Here is a 25522-nt window from a genome sequence, read left to right as displayed (position 1 = left end):
AATGAAAAAGGCTTTTCTCCAACTCTTATGTGATTCATTCTGGGCTTTGTGACCTGTGTGGTCTCACAGAAGTGCAACTGTCATGACAATTCATAGACGGAGATATGAATCAGCTAACATGGGCCAGCCATGGGTGTTTAACTGCAGTGTAGACATACCCTAATGTAACTGAGATCTGATTAATGGATCTGGTTAGTCGTGAAGTGCTACTCATGGTGAGTAAGGATATCAGAATTTGTCTCTATTGAAGCCAACAAAACCAAGAAGATTGTCCTCAAAATAAAGGGCCTCAATTCCCTAAGAAAACCTCTCAGAGAAAACGTGCTAACAGACGCCTTTCAGCATGCCTGAATTTCAATAGAAACTGAGAGCACTGAAGACCTTGCAGAATTAGCCCAGAGGTTGCCATAATTGCCTACTAACACCTTGACATTAATCTTTCCCAAAAAGGAAGATTAGTGATGAGAGAGTACCTGGGAGATTGTCAGTGACAAGAGAAGGTTTCATAAGCAAGAGCCTAACAATCGCTTCCAATAAGGCCCCACTGTCTCTCCCTCTGGATTTCACCATCTCAGGAGCTCACTCATTGAAAAGGCAGCCCATCGCATGAAAGTTTCCATGTATTTCCAAAAAAACACAGTAACCTATCTTGGCTAAAGCCCAAGAAGAGAAGATTTCACATTTGTTCTTGCCATGCAAACCTCTGACAATATTCAGGCTGACAATCTGATCTCAATCTAAGAGATCTTGGGCCATTTGAGTTATTGACCTACATTTCCACCATTAACTCACTCAGTACTTCTCCCTTGTTCCCTTCACTGAAACAACAATTGGGATTAGACACAGTGAAAATCGTGTAAATAAAGAAACTATCTGTTAATATGCAATAATTTGCTAAACTTTCAATTTATTCATTTTTCTTTTTGTAGTGAAATTTGAAATTACCCTGCAGTACCAGAATAACACCAGTAAATTACAAAAGAAAATGAATTCAAACAGAAGACCTATATTCAAACAGCTAGTTTGAAGAATACTGTTTATCAGCAGTATACTGGTCAATAACAATACTAAATAACCCTCACAAACTCATACAAAATAAGGTAGAAAAGTCTTACTCCATGAAATAGTTTAAAAACATTTTATGCTAATCCATGTTTCATTAATAACATAATTGGCCACATTTGGCTGTTCATTGTGGTTTGGCTTGGAATCCATAATGAATAGCTATTTGTACTTATGTTTATTACAAGGGCAGCATTTATCAGAGCTGATGAATGGAGAGACAGGCACTTAAATGAATATGGAAGTGAATAGGTGAATAAACTGCAGCAACAAGACAGAGTCGTACATGCTGCCACCCTGTCTTCTCCTTGCATTCTGTCCACTAATAGGAGGAAATGTAAACCACGTGTAGTATTGCCAACCTCAAGAGATCAAAAATCATGAGTCAGACCCCCACCCCCCAAAATCATGAGATTTTAAAAACTCCAGCCAATCATGATTTATATAGTCTGTTGCTTGACTTTTTCATTACACTCTACTTCTCTGCCAATGTGTGAGAGATCATTCCAGGTTGAAAAGCCAATCTTTAATGCTCACAAAAATGCACGCCTCTCCATCTGCTCAGATGGAGACTCCCCTTTCCCTAAGGGCTTGTGTACACTTACCAGGGGATCGATGTGCAGTGATTGATGCACTGGCGGCCAATTTAGTGGGTCTAGTGAAGATCCGCTAAATTGACCACAGATCGCTCTCCTGTTGACTCCTGTACTCCACTCGCATAATGTGGACCCCGCTGTAAGCAGATCTAAGCTATGTCGATTTGAGTTACGCTAATCATGTAACTCAAATTGTGTAGCTAAGATCGACTTTTCCCTTTAGAGTAGACAAGGTTTAAAACAGTAATAGGAAATGGATGGCAGTTCCCCTATCTTGACTCTCTCCCGTCCTAGTTTATTTGCTTTGATAAAAAGAAGGGCTGGATGGTAAATAGTTTGAGTACCACTGACCTAATTAATGCATCATGATTCACACTCAGCACACAGAACTTATATTACTTTATCAGGTTGATGAGTTACAGATATTCACATTAAAGACCTTTATATTAACTCCTGCTTTCCCAGTTTAGCTGTTGAGTAAACTCACATGTTTATGTAGTCCTGCAATAAAAGAACAGATGACGGATTCATAAATAAGCATGAAATAATTAATCAGTGTTAGCAAATGGGAAGCTATCCAGTGAGCAGAGTTATATAATCCCTTTAATTAAATATTTCAGAAAAATTAAGTATTTGTAATATTCCATAATGACAGTGTTTCTATACAAAACCTTACTGTCAGAGATCCTAGAGACCATCCCTTCATGGCCATCCACTAGGACGGCTAGGAGGGGACTCCAAGCCTTTGCTGCTGTAGATCCCCGGGATGTATTAAGCATTTGGAGCCTCAATGGAGTCCAGCCACTGCCCAAATCTTGAGGTCCCTAAGCACACTCTCAGGGCACAGACTTTCCATCTGGCACCCCCGTTTTGAGTGTTGGAACCTGCTGTCCAGCCACCCTAGCCCCTTTGGGCACATCCCTGACCCCTCATTACTTAAACACACTGCTCTCCCAGAACTCCGCCCAACAGCTGGAAAGCTTCTGGTTTACAATTTAACTCCATTAGGGGTGTGCAGTAGCTGTGAAGCAGTCACACTCACACACACACTCACACTCACACCCACCCACCCCAACTTTAAAAAGTGCCAGGGGGTGCTCAAACCCCACACCGCCTCTTCCTGCCCCCACACGCCTCTTCCCGCCCCCACCCGCCTCTTCCCGCCCAGTTCCGCCCCCTCCCCCGAGCGCGCCACGTCCTCGCTCCTCCCCTCTCAGCATCCTGCAACCCGTGAAACAGCTGATTGTGGTGGCTCGGAGGCACTGATACATGGGGCCTGCTTTTGGGTGGGAGGCACTGGGGAGGGAGGGAGTTGATGGGGGGCTGCCGGTGGGTGCTCAGCACCCACCATTTTTTCCCCATGGGTGCTCCAGCCCCGGAGCACCCAAGAAGTTGGAGCCTATGCGCGCACACACACCACCATGTTCAATCTATCAATTTTAGGCTATTTTCTCCTTAATTATACGAAGCACAGGAGAGTACAGATCATAAAAACAATAAAACACCCTAAACGCAGTGTCCCTCACTAGCTCATCATCTGTGTTCAGTCAGTCAGGGTCTTATATCGTATTGTCTACCCTGCTCCTGCAGCAACCTCCCTCATCCTACTCTGGTGCAAGATAGCTCTCTCCTCCAGTTTCCATTTCCACCTGAGAGTCCCTTTATAGACTCCTGCTGGGGACATCTGCCTATTTTGTTCTCCTCCTGGTAACTTTCCATTACTTCCAAACTCCCCTTCTGCCTTCAGATAAATGGAGGAAGGGTCTTCATCCAGCTAGAGAAAATCCTTTATGTGATGATCATTCACCATTGTCTTTGGCCTGGCTGGCAGAGACATGATACAACCCTGCTAATGTAGCATTGCTGTAGCCGTGAAGGTCCCAGGATATGAGAGAGATGAGGTGGGTGAAGTAATATCTTTTATGGGACCAATTTCTGCAGTGAGAGAGACATGCTTTTGAGCTACACAGAGCTCTTCTTCAATTCCTGGGGGATCCACATACATATAGGCTTTCCACGGCACAGTGATTTCATGATGCAATTTCATAAAATCATCCACAATTCGGAAGTGGTACAGACAGAATCCCCAGTTCATCACACTTATATTCATCATTCATATAAGCAATGTCAGAGTAAAAACAATGGGATTGGTTTAGCTTTTTGCATGAAGCAACACTTCCTTGACTCTGCCCCCATCCCGTACTTCCGTCCTGCCTCCTCCTGCTCTGGACCCACCACAATCCCCTCCCCATCCCTCTCTCCTGCTCCCAAAGTCTGCCCCTGCTCCCCCACACTCTCCCCATCCACCCTTCAGTGTCTCTGTTGCTCCTCACAGTCCCTGACTGCATCCTGTCCAGCCCCCGACCCATTGAGTGGCAGCCATTTTGCCTATAGGCCTGGCTTCAGCTCAACTGAAAACAACAAGGGGCAGCAGCCAACTTTATATAGGGCAGCCTCACATCCACATGCAGATAGACCGTAGGGAAGTGGCGGCCATCTTGCTGGTGTCGGCCCCACTGACAGTAATAGGAGATGGTGGCTATTTTGAATAGGAGAAAATTTGTGAGTTGGTGCCTTGCATCATGTTTTCACGAGACAGCTAAAAGCCACCCCAAAATCACTAGAGTCACGATAAAATCATGGGAGTTGGCAGTACTGCACATGTCCTTCCTTCATCTACAAATCTGTCACAACTTCTCAGAGGAGGGCACCAACTGCCCAATGTACTTCTCCATACTTACTTTTGACAGATGGCTTGAGCTTCTTTCATTGTGTTTCCTGCATTCAGCATGTCCTGGGCATCAAAGGTCATCATGGCTTGCATTTCCAGTATGGTAGCATGTGTCAGTGCGTGATACATACTGTCCTTAGTTCTGTTTATTAAAAAAAAAAAGACATGAGTACAGGTGACAAATTTAGCACAAGATTAATTTTCAAAAAAACAACACTCTAGGGGCATATTAATCTGATGGGGACTCAGGTCTAAACAAATGTGCTAGTAATCAAGCACAATATGGTACGTACAAAGGATTAATTTTTGCTGGAAAATACAAACACTCTGTATATGGCCTACGTTCAGATTTGTGCATCAAGTCATTCTTCTATCTATTGTTTTAATAGCTATGCTAAGATACTACAATGAAGATCACAGTGTAGATGCCTAAAATGTGTCAGTGGAAGTTTTGGGTGCCCAAGGGATGTAGGATCAGGCTCTGAAGTTTCTTTTGTTTTGGGATAACTGTTTTTGCATGAGTTCTCCACCTAGCACCATGATGTGTGCTGCAAGCTGAGACAATTTCCTTCTACTTTGGGAGAGTTACACAGAATAATCAAGATGATGAGTAATGTGATAACACAATTATAGCCAAAGAACATTTAACATGAAACTAACCTTACTTTCAAAACTGTTACAGACTTGGTCAAATGTCTCAGCCTTTCACTTCTATGTCTGTATTCCCACATTTCACCCTCAATTTGTCCAACTTGAATACACTTCCCAAACCACAGACACTGTGGGATTTCACATGGCCCTTTATAAGGCATTTTTTCAATCCTTTAATTAGTCTCATGTCTCTTCTCTGAACTGTCTCCAATTTTTCAACAACCTTCCTGACGTGTACAAACCCGAACTGGACACCATATTCCAGTAGCAGTCAAATCTGTACCAAATATGGAGGTAATATAATCTCTCCACTACTATTTGATATGCCCATTTATACATCAATGGATTGCATTAGCCCTTTTAGCCACAGGGTTGCACTGGGAGCTCATGTTCTTCTGATTATCCATCTTGACCCCCAAGTTTTTTTCGCCCAGAGTCCCTACTTCCCAGGAGAGAGATCCCCATTCTGTAAGTGTGGCCTCCACACTCTGTTCCTGGAGATAGGACTCTGCATTTGGCTGTATTTAAACACATTATTTGCTTGCACCTAGCTTACCAGGTGAAGCGCCTCGCTCTGTATCAATGACTTAATGTTCTTCCTTATTTACCACTCCCCAAATCTTTGTGTGATCTGCAAACTTTATCAATAACGACTTTATGTTTTCTTCCAGGTCACTAATAAAAATATTAAATAGCATAGAGCCAAGAAATGATTCCTGGAGGCGTCCTCAAGAAATACATACATTTAATGATGACTACCTATTTACAACTATATTTTGAGACCTACCAACTAGCCGTTCTTTTTTCTATAAATTAATTTTTAAAATATATTCAGAGGACGTGATGGAGATTCCCACAACTGAGCCATTCTTTTTAGGTAGCAAATCTGAGGAACTATCCCAGATTGAGGTGTCCATAGAAGTGGTTTTGGAACAAACTGATAAATTAAATAGTAATAAGTCACCAGGACCAGGTGGTATTCACCCAAAAGTTCTGAAGGAACTCAAATATGAAATTGTGGAACTACTAACTGTGGCCGTGTTTTCCCTAGGAATTGAAATTGGGGGTGAGGGGTGTTGGAATATTCAGGGGGGATGAAGGCCAATGAAGGTTGAGAACGTGAGGGCGAAGGTGGGCTGTACGGCAAAAGAGTAAAAACTAAAAAATGTTTCACGACCATTTTATTAGATTTAACTCATGTTTTAAAATCATCACAAAAATTAAAGTTGGCTGCTCAAGCCTACTATGAAGCACTATAAAAAATGGTTCAGTATCTGACATACCATCGTAGGATGTCCTACAACACAGCCTCTAACAAGACCAGGCTGTCCCACACACCAGGTAACAGGATTGTTTACCTTTACACTGAGAAAGTTGGCAAGGCACCAACATCTGCATGTTGGTCCAGGAAGACTTCACGGTGTTCATGCTGTGCACCCTAAAGTCCTTATGAGGTTGTCAAAAACAAAGAAGCGTGTTAGCAGAGCCTAATGGCGGTTCCATGTGTGCTAAATGTGTCCGTGACAGAATCAAATGAGCTTTCCTTATTGAGGAGCAGAAGATTGTTGTGAAAGTGCTGAAGGCACAAGCACAGAGTCGGAAATCTAAGTGAATCTCTTTGTATTGTCTGCCTAATAAATAAAAATTCAACTTAAAAAAAATAAAAATTAAAAAAAACGAAGCACTATATCTACAGCTTTCTTGGTTTCTTGTTGTAATTTTGCACGCTTTCATGTCTTCTTGTGTGTCCGGTACTTCCAGTCCTTCATGATATGTTCATGGTCACCCCATCTCAAAAAAGATATACTGGAATTGGAAAAGATTCAGAGAAGGGCAACAAAAATTATTAGGGGTATGAAACAGATTCCATATGAGGAGAGATTAAAAAGACTGGAACTTTTCCTCTTGGAAAAGAGACGACTAAGAGGGGGTATAATAGAGGCTTATAACATCTTGACTGGTGTGGAGAAAATGAATAAGGAAGTGTTATTTACCCCTTCACTTAACACAAGAACCAATGAAACAAGGGGTCACTCAATGAAATTAATAGGCAGCAAGTTTAAAACAAACAAAAGGAAATATTTCTTCACACAGTACACAGTCACCTGTGGAACTTTTTGGCAGGGATGTTGTGAAGGCCAAAATTATAACAGGGTTCAAAAAAGAACTAGATAAGTTCATGGAGGTTAGGTCCATCAATTACTATTAGCCAGGATGGGCAAGGATGCAATACCATGCTCTGCGTGTCCCTAGCCTCTGTTTGCCAGAAGTTGGGAGTGGATGACAGGGGATAGATCACATGATGATTCCCTGTTCTGTTCTTTCCCTCTGAAGCACCTGGAATAGTCACTGTTGGAAGACAGGATACTGGGATAGATGGACCATTGGTCTGACCCAATATGGCTGTTCTTACATAAAAAATAATTAAAATAATCAAAAAGTTTAGCACAGAAACTCCCCAAGATAATGACCTCTTGAGCTAGCGATGATGTGGGATAATGACCTTGGCAAATAATGCATTTTTAAAATCTTGGCCTACTAGGAAATGTATATTTATTAAGTTTCCCAGTCACAAATCTAGCATTCTGGACCGAAGTCACTAAAACATAGTGCTCTGGCTGCTGTTGTTTGTGGTGCCACCTTTCACTCTATTGCTCCGTCCCAATGGCCCTGCACTGTCACCTTCTGCTGCCACCTGCCACTGTGACCTCTGGGAGTCGGTCTCTCGAGGTTCCACCGGCTCTCGGTGATTTCAGCTGAGCTCTCAGTGGGGGAACCTCGCTGCTAGTGCAGGCTGAGCCGTCTCTTCCAGTGAAACACTGTCCCACAGCAGGTCTAATCACTTGGACCTGATTCTCAGTGATTTCAGCTGCAGTGGTCACTTAACAAAACAAAAGACTCTCTATGGAGCCTAATCAGCTCTGTCTTTAAACAGTGGAGAGGGGCAGGTCAAATAGTACTTGTGACTCAGGCAGACCATCAAGCAAAACCCTTTTCCCCCCTTTCTCTTGATGCCCTCAACCAGCACAGGGTAAGTACAGTTCTCCTGCCCTTTACTCACACAATAAGAACAACAACGTTTCATTACCTCCCGCATTCAAGTGATTTGTAACCCAACCCCAGCCAAAATGTATCACTTGGGCAACACAGCTCTGTTTGCTGAATACCTAGGTAGATTAGGTGTGAATGTAAATACAGTCTGGTCCTGAAGCCTTTCCCCCCAACCCCCAGCTCATCACTAGCTGTCAGGGAGAGCTCATTTAGACTTTCCTTAGAAATCATATTTTGAAATTATTAGGTTGGCCAACATCACCGAAATGAATGCACTGACATTGTCATAAAAAACAACAGCTGTATAAGGAAGCTAGTCTATGTTCATACTTTTCAAATCTATTATACTTTTTCAGATACACATATTTTATCATACACTGTATATGCTTTTAAAGTGTGTATTAATGTTTCAATTTCAATTCAGATTTCCAAACAATCACTAAATTGGCAACTCTGCATGTAACTAATTCACAAAACTGGGGGAGGGGGAGGAGGGTTGGGGAAATTCAGGGAGGGGTGTACACTGCCCACGGGAAATCCCTGAACTGTGGTATGTAACCTATCGCTTAAGTCAGCCTCTGTATCAGATGACCGGAGGATAGCTAATGTGATGACAACTTTTTTAAAAGGCTCCAGAGGTGGTCGTAGCAATTACAGACTGGTAAGCCTAACTTCAGTACCAGGGAAACTGGTTGAAACTACAGTGAAAAACAGAATTATCAGACACTTAGACGAACACAATATGTTGGGGAAGAGTCAATACGGCTTTTGTAAAGAGAAATTGTGCCTCACCAATCTATCAGCATGCTTTGAGGAAGACAACAAACAGGTGGACAAGGATATAGCTTGCTTGGACTTTCAGAAAGTCTTTGACAAGGACCCTCACCAAAGGCTCTTAAGCAAAGTAAGCAGTCAGAGAAAGTCCATTCTGGCTTTAGGCAGGAAAGAAAACATAGCACATCCCTTGAGGGTCACAGCCACTGTTGCATCACTGGCTGTCACGGTATTAAATGTAGAACTGTTCCTATAATGAAAGCCTTTCGCACTCCCTGTATAAACTCCTGTTTCTGTTTGCCTCCTGAGGAGTTTGGTGGCAACTGACTTCTCTGGGAAACCTCAGCTCAATCCCTCCCCATTGGTGAGGGATTAACTACTCAGAAACTTAAAAACCCAGAGCTGATCACAGACCCCAGGGTCCCAGAGTCAATCCTCACAGAGACACGAACAAACAGACCTGGCTTACCTACTCTGTTGAGGGCCCAAAAGCCCAGCCTCATGGAGAACAAACAGAACAGAAACACACCTCAGGGGGCTGTGGACCCCTGGTTGAGCACTGCTGCACAGATACAAAAATTTGGATCCACATCCTATCCACAAAGATGTAAACAATACAATCACATCCACATCCACTTAGCGATATAAAGCAGATATCCGGGGATTTTCAGAGTTCTAGAAACAAGAGGTGCAGAGCCCAACAGATAACCAGGCTCCATGTTTCATTTTAAGAATCTGGATTGCAAAGGGACATTCACCTACATCTGATGTAGAAAAAGCTTTTTGACTCCCATCCTACATAAGTGTAAATGGATGTGCTAGACAGGAGCTTCCCAGAATCCCCTGCTTTCAACTTATTTGCCACCTCAAGAACAGTAATGTGCCCAAGCTGCAAACGGAACTACAGATGGTTTGGTCTCACCATTAGCATTCCATGAGGTTCAATACTCGGGTTATATCATCCATGACAAAACTGCAAAGAGAGCAAGACCAGCAGTGGGTCTGATACACTGAGAATTAAATAAAGGGCAGAGGATAATCCTGAGATTTTTCTCTAGTACTGAAACTGACCTGTAGTTCCTTGAGAGAACAGTAATTGGTACATCCAGGCCCAAAAGTTGTTGTACCCTGAATCTTAAAACATGTAATACATGTGACATTTTTTTTCAAGCCAGTATCATATCCCGGATGAGGATGTACCTCTGATGCAGAGGTAATTGTTGGAGTTTATTTAATTTCAGAATGGGCTCTTCTGCATAGTAGACAAAGGTATAACAAGATTCCACGGCTGGAAGTTGAAACTGGACAAACTCAAACTAGAACTGAAGTGCATATTTTTAACAAACTGGGTGTTTTTCTAGTTCAAACAGGAATTAATTCAGTGAAGTCCTATGGCCTGTGTTGTGCAGGAGATCAGAGTAGATGACCACAATGGTCCTGTTTGGCCTTTTCTGAGTCTATACCATTGAATAAGAACTGTAACAGCTTTTCGGAAGAGGCCTAAAGCAGCATGTTGGATCTTGATCAGCATCACATGTAAAAAGAGGGATGCAAGAGAGTAAACAGGGCCCACAAGTTCCAGAAATCAACTGAACCGGTTTATGGCGGTTTCAGCACAAAAGGCCAAAGGAAGAATGCATTACGGAGACCAAACCTCTCTATCCTTAGAAGGAGCCTCATCAGAGCAGGGCTAAGCAGATCAGCAGGCCAATGAAGAGGGAAAAAGCTTATAATTCCTCTGCCCATGCTGTAGTGTTCTATGTGCAGAGGACTTCGGTCTCAATTCCATACTTCTCATGAGAGAATAGAGATTCGCTAGAAATAAAGAACAACAGTAAAGAGTTGAAAACAAGCCAGTCCAATAAGAAACCCATTACAAAAACCACTCTCCTCCAACAACCAGGGCTTCACCATTGTTTTCTAAATCACACTAGCCTGATAACAAATTAGTGCAAACTGAGCATTAATTATATCATATCCCTCTAAAAACAAGTGCTTTATTGACTTAGTTGAGTCATATTGACCTAATCTTTTTATATGAACAAGCTGTGCCTTCCCATTTAGTCTTTTTTAATCAGAAGTTTCTGCCACTAGTACATGATCTGTTTGCTCTCAGCTGTTGCCAGAATTACACAAACAGGAGGCTAATGAGCAGGTTTGTAATAAATACTAATCTGTGCTTCTGTAACAGCAGCTTTCCTCTGAGGATCTTCTGATCTATGCTAGCATATGTAAGTGCAGAAGCAGGCCAGCAAGTATTTTGGCCATTTTCTGCCAGTGTTATTAAAAGCCCCCATCGGAGACACAAATCAGTATAATTTTATAGCTAGACTCCAGAGAACGGTAAAACCAGATTTGTCCCTTCCCACCAGTTCCCCTGCAACATTGGCTGCCATTTCTGTAGTGCACTTTATCCAATGATCCCAAAGCTCAATAAATTTTACCTGCTGATTACAAAACTATATGTATAGGAAAGAATCATTTCACTCATCCAATTGAAATGCAGTCATTTTGGGGGTGAAAGAAAGTAGACTTTAAATAAAGAGCAGCTACAAAAGAGTTCAGGGCAATGTTACAAAGCACTGAGATCTGCCAGGTGGGTCAGCAGTCTGATCACTGAAGCCTCAATTAGTTTCCCCAATAACAGCTGACTCAATAATGAGCTAATCAGAAGGAGATGCTGGGGAGGTAAGGAATGAATTAGCCCCCAAGCTGACCAACAGGATAATAGGTGGGAGGTGGTACTGAGGAGAAGGTTAGCTGCACCTGGACTGAAGGAGCTCCCTAGAGAGAGGGAGACTCCCTCTCCTCCTAGGACCCTAGCCAAGAAATGTTGGAAGAAGTAGAGGTTAAAACTGTGATGTTGCACTATATGGGTGTTGGTGGATTGGTTTAGAATAAAATATAATCTGCACCCAAGAAGAAAGCGGGTCTGAACAGTTTCTAGGGCATCACAGGATAGGGACAGAGCATGGCCTTGTCACAGGCAGAAAGTGAAGAATACCATATCATACTGAAACTACCATGTGAATTTTTGGTTTGGAGAATGTAATTTCCCAGCTGGAATGTGGCCATGACATGGGATTAAAGTCCTGAAGAATGGAGCCATGGCACCTTTAATGACCACAAGTATTCAGGACCCTGGTTGTACATTACATCCAAAAGTTGTCATGAGCAAACACTAGCTAGACAGGTATTTGTAGAGAAGTCTATAAAGGTAGGAATCCTGTCCCTGGCAGGTGTCAGGCGATGCCAGTTTCACCCAGGGATAAGACCAAGCTGGCCAAGTTTCAGTCATATAAGACAGGAAGAATGATGATAGATTGGGGAAGCAGTAGGAGGATCTGGTGACGATTACATCAACCTGGCTGACGGAAGGTATTTATTCAAACACTTGTGACTCGGGGGCTTGCCAGTTAGGTGCATTGCTAGATCCCCAGCTGTTACATGACCATATAACTCAGCAGCAGTGCCCAGAAAGGCTTTTATTCGTCCACATCTGCACAGGAAGTTGTGACCTTTTCTTTCGGATGGCCACCATGATCCATGCCTCTGTCTCCTCCGGATTAGACAACTGCAATGTGCCACTCTTTATGGGGCTATACTGTAAATTCATTGAGAAACAGAAGCCAGTGCATAATGCATCACCCTGTGTATTAGGTACCCCACCGGCACTTTGGAAGCTTCATCCACTTCCTTCAGGTTTCTGGGTGGAGTTAAAGGTGTTGTTTTGACTGCAAGCTCGAAAGGGCTTGGAGCCGTCCACCTGAGAAACCGACCCTCTTCCTGTGAGACATTGACACAGTTACAATCAACTGACGGATTAGAGCAGGAACTTTCTTGCTTAACAAGAAAGGGAGCAGTTGGCAGAGTGGTCCGCCATGACAGCCCCTCAACTTTCATATTCATTCCCATCCTTTCTTCCAAAACAGCTAAGATTTGTTGACCTCAAGGCACCCATTGTTGTATACTTTGATGGCTTTTTTGTTAATTGTTAGGGTGGCTGAAGATTGGGAAAGATTAATATTCTACATAAAAAATGAAATAAAAATAAGACCTCAAGGCCCAGTTCTGCATGGTGAAGAATATATCATAAATTGGACCCTACGATTGGGACAAACATTATTAGTGGAGAGAAGAGGGAAAATTGACTCTAAAATCTAAAAAGCAGCAACCAAACGATCTTCAGGCAATCTGAAGACAGAAGCCACATAAATATTTTAATGACACTAGATCTGCCTTTCTGACATGTTCTTCTACCAGGAACAGAGCTTTTACCACTACACAGAAACACCCAGACACCTTCCCAAGGTATTTATTTTTAAACTGCTAGGAAAGACCTGTCCGTTATAGCTCTGTCTCAGCTGCTGCGATAGATATCGTCCCATATGGTGCATCTAGTTCTGCTCTCAGTTACACCTGGTGCAAATGAGATGGAGGTGAATGGAGATAAACTGATTTTAGATGCCAAATGTGGCTAAATTAGCTATTTCAGTGGAATTGCAATAGTGTAACCCAGAACAGAATATGTTCCACACCATAAGTGATAAATCCACAAAATCTAAACCAAAGAATTATTGGGACAACAGGTAAGAATTTTGAAAATAAATACTTTTACAGGCTGTGAAAACCCATTTCGAATCTCAGCATGCTAAAAAGCAACAATGAGGAACTGATGCCCCCCCCCCCCCCCCCCAAGAAAATGTCATGTAGTATTACACATTGCACTCCACAACTATTGTCATTCCCTGAAGAGATGGAGTGTGTCTGTAATGAAGATCATTTGCAATGAAATTCAGCTTTCCCTGTTTCTCCACTACACTTTTGGGGATTATAACTCTGTAGTGCCTGTGGTGTCAAGGGCTAAGGGGGTGGGGGCCTCCCTTTAACAATGCACGAAGATGAAAGATCAGTTTGAAAATGGTTTTGCAATTAAATAAATTCATATTCAAGGTATGAGGACATAAAGTCAGTTCATGAAATGAATTCAACAGGGCCCTATGAAAACAGAATGGAAACTATATGCAATGAACGAGAATAAAAATGGATTGATAGACAAATATATAGGCTCCTTCACAATAGGGGTCTCAGGGTCATTTTTGAAGCATTTTACTACCCCCCTTCACAAAAATGGCTCTTTCCTCTTTTAAACACAAAGTAAACATACCCACATGGGCACAGGCACATTTTGCACATGATTTCAGTGAAAATACTGCTGCTCTTCTTAACATTTTGTGACATCCTCCCATGCGACAAAAACACAACACTACAGCACTGTGAATAAAGCAGATATCATCCCAAACCACTAGAAAGCTCACTGACTTCAGAGTTTGCCAAAACCATATTTTACACAGTATCACCAGCAACCTACAAAGCCCAGTACCTTTGGTATCAAGGAGTGGGGTCAGTGCCCAAATAGGGTAGGTACATCACACCCACTGAAATGAATCCTTGACACATACCAAGCATAACAGTACTTTCCTCCGGTGGCTCCTGCTGTGACAGGCAGGGTGGACAGGGTGAGAAGAGCAGGAAAGAGATGCACAACACAGATTTATTTTATATGGAGGCGGGGCCCGAGGCTGGCTGAAGCACTAAATGGAAAAAGGGCAGCTGCTGCAACCTGGTGGCCCAGCTGCTTTTCTGTGTGTCTCAGGCCCAACCCAGCTCTCTGAGCAAATGCAAAAAGACTTAAGGCAGCCATTTTGTTTTCTTTTAACTCTTTCACACCAGTGACTAGAGTCCAGATGGTCTCCAACCCAACAAATCACTGATATCACAGGGTACTTGTAAACAGAAGCAGTTTACGATGAAAGAATGTGACATAGCAAAGAGCCAAAACAAGAACTGGCCCTATATACAACTGTGTTCACTGTATACATCAGCAGCTTGAAGTAAGGAAGGAGCAGTGACAAAATCTGCTGATGGCACAACACTAAACAAAGCAACCCGCGGCAGCAGCGGTGGGAGTTGGCAATAAAATACAAAAGGACTTGGGAAGGAAAGAACTCAGGCAGATGCAAGTTAAAGTATGAAAATTGTGGGAATAAAGAGAGGCCCAAAAAATTTAAAAAGTGATCACATGCCCTCATTGCTTATAACCAGGGTTGTGTATATAATGCAATTTTGCAACCGTCAGCGTGGCTACAGTGTGTGTGTCTGTGTGTGTGTGTATTTTAGTTGCTGAATAAATGTATTTCAGAAGCAAAGCACTCCTTTAAAAAAAGTAACTCTCTAGTCTTCAAGGTCACAAAGAAAACCTTTCAAATGTCCACTGAGATCCTGTCTACCCTGGGAATTGGCCCCAAATCCAACAATCAATTAATGGCCAGCCACTGCACCAGTATAAACTCCAAATACAGGCAAGGAAAAAACAGATTTACACTGATCCTCTTTATACTAGGGGACATTCAATAAGCTTAAAAAGTGCAAAATTCAAACTGAGAAAAGGAAATTAATTACACATTGTGTGAAAAGATACTATGGCAATGAATTCACAGTTAAGGTGTTTAAGGCCAAGATCTCAACAAAGGGATTGGACATTTATATGGGTATCAAGAATATCCAGACTTACCATAATTAAGTCTAACAATTTTTTGTAGAAGGAATATTAAACCCCATGCTTCAGGGCTTAACCCAATCTCAATCTATTATTTGAGACCAGGATGAAACCTATTATGAGAGGCAAGTTACCTTACATCTGCCCACTGCGGAGTTTCTTAATTTCCTCTGAAGCCACTGGTGCTAGCCACTGTCAGAGACCGGACACTGGAGTAGATGGACCTTGGGTCTGATCCAGTATGACAATTCTTACCTTCCTATGAGTTTACCCTAGTTTCAAACAGCGTTGAGCTCCACTGAAGCTGTGGCTTTCCTTGTCTACACTTGGGTTTACACTGGAACGGCTACATCAATGGCACTCGGTGATTTTGGGCTTGGATCCTAAAACCTGGCCTTTTCGAAGGGCTTGTCTATGCCGGCACTTTACAGCGCTGCAACTTTCTCACTTAAGAGTGTGAAAAAACACCCCCCCGAGCACAGCAAGTGTCAGTGCGGTAAAGTGCCAGTGTAGACAGTGCCCCAGCGCTGGGAGCTACGCCTCTCGTCGAGGTGGTTTTTTTAAAGCGTTGGGAGAGCTTTCTCCCAGCTCTGCGCCGTGACTACTCAAGCCACGTTAAAGTGCTGTCGCAGCAGTGCTTTAACGTTGCCAGTGTAGACTAGCCCTAAGCTAATGAGTAAGGACTATTCACACAGGATGATAGAAAATTAAAATTAATTAAAGGTTCTCCATTGCTTGTGTGATTATCACTGAAAGGGCTGAAGGAAGAAGTGTGCCTCAGGAAAGGATATGTATGTGGATGGAGATCATTAAAGGAGGAAGCAGCATGGAAGGAGGCATAAAGTGCAAAAAGGAGAAAAAACAGTTGTCAGATGGAAGGCATCAAAGGAGCTGAGGCAGTGGAAAGAAATGAGTAGAGATAAAGAAAGATGTTCAGAAATGTGAAAGTGACGACAAGGAGCATGAACTGGGAAAAGGGAAACAGAATGAACAATGACCAGTTGCTTGTTCGGGTTTTATAATCTGACATGCTAATGACACAGACAAGGGGAGACTGCTTTCAACTATGATGTACAGTCTGATAACTTTTTTTTTTTCCAGTATGTTCCTTGTAAGAAACTACACCAGAACCTGTACTCATTGATAAGAACAACTGTGAGAACCGGGTTGCATGTTACAGAACGTACTGTTTGGTAAACAAGAGTAAACATTTCATTCACCATAGGCTTGTCTATATGGTGCTTTAGTCCACACCAGAGGGATGTAAATTTTAGTCCGTACTAGCTTGTTGTGCACGGCCTAGCTTGTGTAGACCCTGCTGACATGCACAGAAAGTTCTCTACTTGCTTTAATGTAGTCCTGCTTCAAATAGTATTATATTAACCAGCACTAGGGAACTTTTAGCGAACGCCAGCAGGGTCAACATGGATAAGATAGTTCAACTAGCTTGTCATGCACTAAAATTCACACCCTCCTGGTGTGGACTAAAGCACCATATAGATAACCCCAAGATGTTGCTGATATGGAAGCTGCAGAAAGTACTATAACCACTGATCAATACCATGCCATTTACCTGTCTTGGGGCGGGGGGGGGAGGGGGGAGGAGGTTGGGGGGAAGAAATGGAAATCTTTCCTTCTTCCAACACCAGCAACTTACTGTGTATTCCTAAAATGTTATTTTATTTTTCCCACCTCCTCCAATCCAAAAGGAATATTATTTGTCTGTCTAGTGCTCAAAGTGTAGTGGCAGTTCTAATGGAAGATGAAGGATGCAAAGAAAAAAAAACAAAAACAAAGCAAAAAGCTGTAAAAGTATTCAACTTACTTTGCTTGTAGGGAAGCAAGGGCCTCAGGAAACTTGTTGCTTAGAAATAAATCCACAGCAGTCATACAATCATCCAGGGCTAGATGCAGATCTGATGCAGACCTGTCAAAAAAATATTAAAGAATGACAAAACCTACTATTTCCAATCCTCTTTTATTGAGCTTCTCATTTCTTGTAATGATAGCATTTATAATAAATCCACTAATACACCACATAACTAATCCCCTTGCTTTGTAGTAAATGTGCTGTCAGGAAATAAGAAAGTCTGTGTCACTTTAGATATTCCTTTATCTGTCCCTCATTCCCTCACTCTCTCTCACACAGCCTCCACCCATCACCTTCTGTCAGTTTCTACTGTGAGATGTTAAAAACCTAATGCAAAGGGATTTAAGACAGAGAGTGCCCTCTTGTCTTGGTGCCATATCATCATATACAGACACAATGTCACCACCTAAAGATGCACCATCCTCAGATTATGACATTTTCAGATTCAAATTAAATCCAAGGCTCAGTAAACTGCTCTGCAGATTCTAGGCTCACTGATCAGAATTGAGATCAGCCCATAAATCTTAGGACTGGTGGTAACCCTTTATTCAGTGCCATTCCTGAACTAGTTAGAAAAAGCTACAAAGATGAAGTGGTCCCTGCTCCAGAGGTGGAGAATAAGCAGTGCTCTTTGCCCCCTCTCACCCTGGAACAAAGGACTAAATGGACTCGAGATAGGACGCAAGCTGCACAGTTCAGGTGGTGGTCAAATGTGGGGTTTTGGTTTGGTCCATTATAGAAATAAGGACCAGCTGCAAAGTCTGGATCCTGACCTAAACTTCTCCAAAGTTTGGTGATGGTTGTGTAACCCGCACACCTCCTGGGAATGGTGTTCTGTCCTATCTAGTGGCACTGAGACCACGAGAGAGAGCAAGATTAAGGAGTCTGCTCTACAGCCTTAGGTAAGATCCACATGTCTTTCAGCTCATACGGTAGAGTCTCATGCACTAAGCTCCAGAGGCCCCAGGTTCAATGCCACCCGACAACAACCGGGGTCTGTCGGTGTTACAGTTGCATCCAGGGTTTTGGTTCAGGTCCATCTCTAAGACAGCCAAAATTAATAAGGGCAGATCAAAAAACTGATCAGACCCGTCCTTTCCCCTACCTACCCTGTAATATGAGAACAAGGGCTCTCAATGAAATTAAGGAAAATATTTCTTCATACAGCTTGCTCTCAGTCTACAGAATTCACTATTGCAGTGGGATCAGAGTGTCAAATACTGTGCCTGGATTATTTTATAATAAAAACATTAGTAATTAAGCATGCTAAAATATGGGAAATAAATCTCATGCTTCCTGGTATAAGCTGATCATTATAGTGGTCAGAAAGGAATCATCCCTTCAACATGCAGCATAACTGGCTAGTTGCATCAGGGTTCCCCCCCCATCTTCTGAAGTCACTACTTGAGACAAAATACTGGATTTGAGGGAATAATGGTCTCCTACAACGTGGAAATGCCTCCATACATTGTTGCTGGAATGGCCTCCTGGCAGTACTGTTTAACCCACATTGTGTTCAACCGTTGACCACACAGTATGAGAAAGAAATAAGTTACTACAGCTATGTGCATTCAAATCAATTAAAACGTCAGCCCCAAAGTGCTAGTTTGAGCAAAAAGCAGCTGCAAAATGCAGGTGAAAAACCAAATGCAGCATACCGTAATCAGAGGATTACTTCAGTGCCTTACCCTGACTGCATCTGTTTTCTTTAGGAGACTTGGATATTATGGCCTGATGCATCAGGCCAATCTTTGATGAGTGCTTCTTAGATGGTCTCAGGATGACTGGTAATGGGATAATAGACCAGCTGAAAAGTTCTGGCCAAAGTTCAGCACAAGACATAAAATTGTTGTACATGAAATAGCAGAAAGAATAATAGGGTTTGCACTGGCAAGGATAATGTACCCTGGGAAACGTCAAAACAGTTGAAATATGGGTATTTTGCACCTTTTAAAGAAAGACTAGATTTCACTAGTACATGGAGCACAAGCTAGTTTGGGTAATTTTTACAAAGTCACAAGGACTCATTTTCTCCTCCGTCTCTCCCTAACTTTGGCTGCTCTAACTAACAAACTGTCTTGTGACTTGGAATCTGTTGCTTCCTTTTAAAAAAAAGTTGCAAACATATAACTAACTATCAAACTGAAAAAGAAATAGACCTTGAAAACAGGAAGTGTGCTAACAATATCACCCTAATGAGAAAAAGATCAGAGCTCAAAATAAGGCAATCGGAGGTTAGTAATTACACTAAGGACTTTGCAAAACATTTTTTTTAAAAAGCCAAACACTTTATTGAAGAAAAACAGCAAGATTTTTTCCATGCTCAAGAACCAGGCGTAGAAATTTGAGAGAATCACATTTTGTGACAGCATCTCATAGTGCCTGTATCATCATACTTTTCAGTTGTGCTACCTATCGCTCTGCTCCTGGAAGGATCTCAGACACTGATTAGCCCCAAGCCCCAGCATCCCTGTGAGCCATTATGTGTCTAAGACAATATCATGTATGAATAAACTATACAACTTAGACCCCCACTCTGAGCCTGCTATATTTACTATTTTAAAACTGTCATCTGTAGGCTGAGTGTATTACAGTTATTTACCCTTTGTTAACCTAGGCCCTTCAGTATAACAGCATATTTAACATTGATCTGAAATATGCTCTTATCTAATTAAAAGTCTCTAGATGCTGTTACTAATAACATTTCAATTTTTTTAAATTTTCTTTACCTCTGTGCAGAAAGTTGATTTTTGTTTCATTTTTTAAGTACAAGTATGCTTCCTTGTGAGATTCCTTTTTACAAGAGAAAACTGCTGGAAGTTTAACACTGTAGAAGTTCAAAGTATGCATAAAATATCTGAACCCCTTGGAATCCTTTCTAAAAGGAGAATGCTTAACACGATCCCACTCTCCTCTCAGCAGCCACAGTAATGCAAGTTACACACCTACCTTCCCAGTGTTCTAATGAAACTAGGGCATTTGATGCACTCAGTGAGTAAAGAAAGCAGAATGCAAGAAGGTCAGGTGAATGCCATATAATTATAAATGATAGAGGTCCTACTCTGTTAATATAGTAGTTCAAAGAAGAAATACTTTAGAGAATGCTAAACATTTTTGCAAACTGATTAGTCATGCTTCAGTGATTGCACTGTTTTTCTACAGCCTTCTCTCAGGTATAAAATCAGCACTGCTTCAAATCCAAATGTAAGTAACTGTATATCTGTACTTACCCTTCTAATAAGTCTCCGTTGTCTTGCGACATGGTCATTTGCACTGTATAGTGAGTGTGGAAATCAGCAGCGTGAATTACCAAAAGACATCTAGCAGCAGCAGGCACTCAACACCACTTAACCAGCTCAGAATGACAGTCACACTAAGCGCAAGGCAGGGCATAGTCTGCCTGCCTGCAGAGCATGACATATTCGCTGATTGGCCATTATGATACAATAAAGGGAGTTTCTGTAGTTCAGTTGTAATATCCTATGCATGAGTGACTTGGGAATCATGCCCTCTGCAGGGCTAGGCATTGCTCAGAGACTCCAGCCAGTAGGGGCAGAAGCAACTGAACAGGGATTTCTGCATTTTGGGGTGGGGGTTGCTAATATGGGGCCACACACCTAGGGCCATCCGTCCCCGCCCCAGCACCTCTGCTGGACCCATAATGGTACAGTGGGTGTAGACACCCTCCCCCTCACCGCATGGACTTGGGAGAAAACTGCAGAGCCAGCCAAGTAGGGGTGCTGGAACAATGTTTATAATGGGCGTGCTCCAAGCCATTGAACCAAACTGTAAATCCTGGATAGAATGGAAACCACTTCAAGCCGGGGCTGTGGCAGCGCCCCCAGCACCCCTAAGTCCAGCACCTACACTGCCAAGAAACTCCAGGCAGTAAGAGCAGAAGCAGCCAAAGGCGGGAGATCTGTTCCTTCAGCCATTGAGAGAACTTTCTAGTTTTGACTGGACTTTCTCTTCCCTGTGCTGATTGGCTGTTTGCGCCAACCCTCCCACTCCCTCCCAGTCTCTTCACCTCACCTTACAGGGGTGGCAGAAGCTTCCGAACAGCTGGGGGGGGGGCAGCACCGGTGCCCGAACCATGGCCCCACCCTCCCATCCTGCCTCTTCCCCCCAAGACTCCTCCTCCCTGTCGCTCACCCTTACAGCCAGTAAAAAGTGGGAGGGCTAAAAGTGAGGGGGCCATGGCCCCCGGTCCCCCCTGTTCCAGTGCCCCTGCCCTCTTACCCTCTTCTCTCCTGCCGTGCCCCCCTCACTTCTCCCCCCCCCTTCCCATTTAGCTTCATGGACCTAACCTGGCGCTTGCTGCCCTCCTACTGGTCACACTGCTTGTGTGTCCTACCCCCTTCCCGCACTGCGCGTCCGTCTTGTCTATTCACATCACTGCTCTTCAGGGTAGGGACTGCGCTGTTCTGTGCCTGGGCAGTGCCGAGCACAATGGGGCCCTCTCCCTGGTCAGCCCTGAGGCCCTACTGTAACAAACATTAAACAACAACAAGCTGTGACGCTGATGTACCATTAGACACTAGTAATGGTGGCTAGAGGGGCAGCTTAATGTTTTGATTGTATGTTTTAGCCCTCTCCCCCAGGCTTTGCCTGGAGTTTGTCTGATAAGTGAGGCTACGATTTTGTCATGGATATTTTTAGTAAAAGTCAGGGACAGGTCACGGCTTCGGTGATTTTTTGTTTGTTTGTTTATTGCCTGTGACCTGTCCCTGACTTTTACTAAAATCATCCCCGACAAAAGGGGAGGGAGGAGGGTCCAGTACCCTGCCCCCTCCCCCTGCCTGCAGCATATGGGAACCGCAGGGTCCCCATTGCCCTGAAGGGCTGGAGCTGAAGAGAGTCCCCTCGCCACCTCTGCTGGCAGTTGGGAAGCTGTGGGGGGCCCTTCCAGCAGCTCCAGGGTCCTTCTGCTGCCGTTGGAGGCACCTGGGAGCTGCTGGGGATAGAGGTGCCGGCTGCTCGCAGAGGCTGAGCAGCTGCAGTGGGGGGGACCTACCAGTGGTGGTGGCTGGAGAGCTCAGGGGTCCCCACCTGTGCCAGCAGCCAGTCAGTTGTGGGTGGTCCCGTTGCCCGCAGCTGCTGGGCTGCTGCAGGGGTCCCCCACTGCTGCTTCAGCAGACGTTACTGAGCATGCTCAGTACAGTCTAAGTAGCAAATTCAGTCAGATAGCGGTTTATCACACTACAGGGTGGCTGGCCAGCTGTAGGGGTCCTAGATGTCATGGAAGTTGCTGGAAGTCACAGATTCCGTGACTTCCCCGATGTCCGTGACATAATCGTAGCCTTAAGTATAAGCTCTCCAGGACAAGAATTGGGCCTTCCTGTGTACATATGGACAACATCTAGCACACTATAGACCAGTGGTTCCCAAACTGGGGTTCGTGAACCCCTGGGGGTTCACAAAAGGTTACAGGGGGTTCTCGGGGAAAAAACTCCCTAATGGTGGACAGAGCAGTCCATAGGGATCCCGGCCAGCACGGGGCCAGCAGCCTGGAGCCCCTGGACTTCCAAGAGCTACGCAGATCAAAGCAAGCATATCTATCACACTGAGGAGATTTAAACTTCAAGACTCCTTATATGAAATGGAAAGGGAGGTGGATGTTTTTTTGCTGTTTTTAAAATTAAACAGGCTGCTAGTGTTGTTTTTAAATTATTATGAAGAACAAGTTTAAGCTTTGTTGTAACGTGCGTTGTTTGCCTGGATTGTTCAAGACCTGAATGCTTGTGTAGGAGGAACACTTTGCGTTGGCTTCTTAAGTACCTTCATGCTGTTACACATCTGATACTCCTTGATGAAATATAGGAGCCAGAAGTGCCAGTATGGGGTGGGGGGCGACGAGGGTCATGTGCCGCCCCCGTGTCGGTGCCACCCCCCTTTTTTTTCCGGCAGCCCCCACGAGTCCCCTGCACTTTTCTGGCGGTGCCCCGCCCAGGCCTCGGGGTGCGCAGGGACTTCATCCCTGCACCTCTTTTTTCTACTGGAGCCTCTGATAGAAGCCTTGTCTTATAACAGGCTTAATTAAAAGTCATACAAGCTAAAAAAAGAGAGATCTTGGAAGTGTTGCCGATTTCATAATGTAATAAAAATACTGTAATAATAAACAATAAGAAATAGTGTGTACTAAGCATGTCATAAAAACAAATTTTATGTTTCCAAGATCACTGCTTTTATAATTTATGCTGAGGTAAGGGAGAAAATCCCTGGAAATATTCATTTTTAGGAGGGGGTTCACGAGACTTGACATTTTAGTGAAAGGGGTTCATGGGTTGTTAAAGTTTGGGAACTGCTGCTATAGACCCTATTTGTACTACAAATAACAAATCGACCACCCATTGAAGCTTTAAAGCCAATAGATACAAGAGTATCAGTTTCTGCCATCTAGTGTTTGGTGCATGTGGCTGGGTGCCAGGATTTTTTCTGCTACCCTAGACATGACATTGAAAGGAGAAATTGCAATCTGAAAAGACCCTTTTCGAGTAACCATGTGCAGGAGTCTCAGAAAATATACTAGCAACTAGGGAGAGCTGCTAACATTTAAGACAACATGAACACTCTCATGCTTTAGGTCACTGGTTCTCAACCAGGGGTACATGTACCCCTGGGGGTACACAGAGGTCTTCCAGGGAGTACATCAACTCATCTTGATATTTGCCTAGTTTTACAACAGCCTACAAACAAGAACTAGCAAAGTCAGAACAAACTAAAATTTCATACAGACAAAATGAGAAAGTCAGCAATTTTTCAGTAATAGTGTTCTGTGACACTTTCGTATTTTTATATCTGATTTTGTAAGCAAGTAGTTTTTAAGTGAGGTGAAACTTGGGGGTACACAAGACAAACCCAACTATTGAAAGGGGTACAGTAGTCTGGAAAGGTTGAGAACTGCTGCTTTAGGTTTCTACTCAGACCTAAAGCGAATACAGATTTATGTAGAATATAAATAGAAAATAGGAAAAAATCACCCCCTCTCAGCTAGTAATAGGTTCTCTCTCTTCTACTAATGCCACCTTTGTATGGAGGAAAGTTATTGATTTAAAAAACACTTATTTTTCTTCATTCATATGTTTTATATATGTACATATGCTATATTTTATTATATTAAAATGTGTGTGAATCCATACACACACTAATTATACACTGACGTATCAGAGAAAATGTCAAGAAAATACTTGAGGGGTTTAGTGAATGTGTAATAATTCATGCCTAGGTGCTATGGCAACAAAGTAGGTCTGTGAATTATTACATAATAGCTAGTGTGCCTGGTTAAAATTCTTGGTACATTTGCCATCATATGGAAAGCTGTGTCAAGAGTGTGGCACAATTATTTTAATTCCTCCCTGCAGAGCTTAGCTACTATATGCAGCTTCTTTAGAATGAAGTGGCACCTTTGCTCACTGGTTTGAGCTGAGACAAGATTATGCATCCTTTTAACTGGCTTCCTATAAAGTTTCCAACTGATTTTAAGTTGACTTTGTTGGTCTTGTATGGTGGAGGCTCTTGCTGTTTCTGACATGTCTTCCTCAAGCCTTGACTTGGCAAGTATCTGTGCTTTAAAACCACCTGCCTTTTACGAATTCCACTACCACAGCCAGCAGTACCTTCACTGAGCTAGCCCCTAGAGGGTGCAATTTGCTCTCTATACAGCTGTCTCAACCCCTCCCTTCCAAACATCATAACCCTTTTTTAAGGTTGGTTTTGTTTTAGTTAAAACAACCAGTACCTCCATATTTAGGACCTTCTCCTGTCCATCTTTCCTAGAATCCCCTTTCTAGTTTGCTCTATTTGTTTGCAGGTTTTAGAAGGACAATTATATTGTTTTCATTTGTGGTTTTTATTACTTATTCATGAAATCATCATACTCTGGCTTGGGCACCTTTGCAGGTGTGCTTTACAAAAATAATTATAACACACCCTGTGATGTACTGAGCACCCTCTATTCCCATCGACTTCAGTGGGAATTGAGAATATTCAGCACCTCTGCAGAAGTGCTCAGCACATGGTTTGATCGGGCTCTTTTTGCTTAAATATCAACCTCTGAGTGCCTACAGCAGTACTGTCCATAGGTGCAACATAGAAAATAGTGTAATTATTAGTCCGCCGATATATTTTTAAATGGTAAAATAAACACAGAATCAAGGTCCTTTTCATGATTAAAAATTATTCTCTTTTGGAAAAGGGAAATTTAAATCTGTTTCTTTACAGATTTTTTC

The 25522-nt window shown here is 43.0% G+C and overlaps 1 protein-coding gene and 1 pseudogene across 3 annotated transcripts in view; one reads left to right on the top strand and one right to left on the bottom strand.

Annotated features, from left to right (window-relative positions):
• The window catches only part of TTC39A (tetratricopeptide repeat domain 39A), a 76605-nt gene that overhangs the window by 41074 nt on the left and 10009 nt on the right, over positions 1-25522 (bottom strand). For 2 of the 3 annotated variants that reach the window (XM_037905958.2, XM_043521409.1), the window contains exons 2-3: positions 17250-17351; positions 4400-4531 (exon numbers count right to left, since the gene is read on the bottom strand). In XM_037905958.2, the coding sequence (XP_037761886.1) occupies positions 4400-4531; positions 17250-17351 (234 nt within the window). Of the gene's footprint in view, positions 1-4399; positions 4532-17249; positions 17352-20524; positions 20743-25522 lie in introns of those variants that run through there. The other variant, XM_043521408.1, reaches the window with a different exon arrangement.
• LOC102941270 lies at positions 6124-6794 on the top strand (annotated as a pseudogene).

Source organism: Chelonia mydas, chromosome 8 (assembly GCF_015237465.2).
Source record: "Chelonia mydas isolate rCheMyd1 chromosome 8, rCheMyd1.pri.v2, whole genome shotgun sequence".
Lineage (NCBI taxonomy): Eukaryota > Metazoa > Chordata > Testudines > Cheloniidae > Chelonia > Chelonia mydas.
The sequence above is the reverse complement of the archived record's forward strand: the minus strand, read 5'-3'. Positions and strand labels throughout refer to the sequence as shown.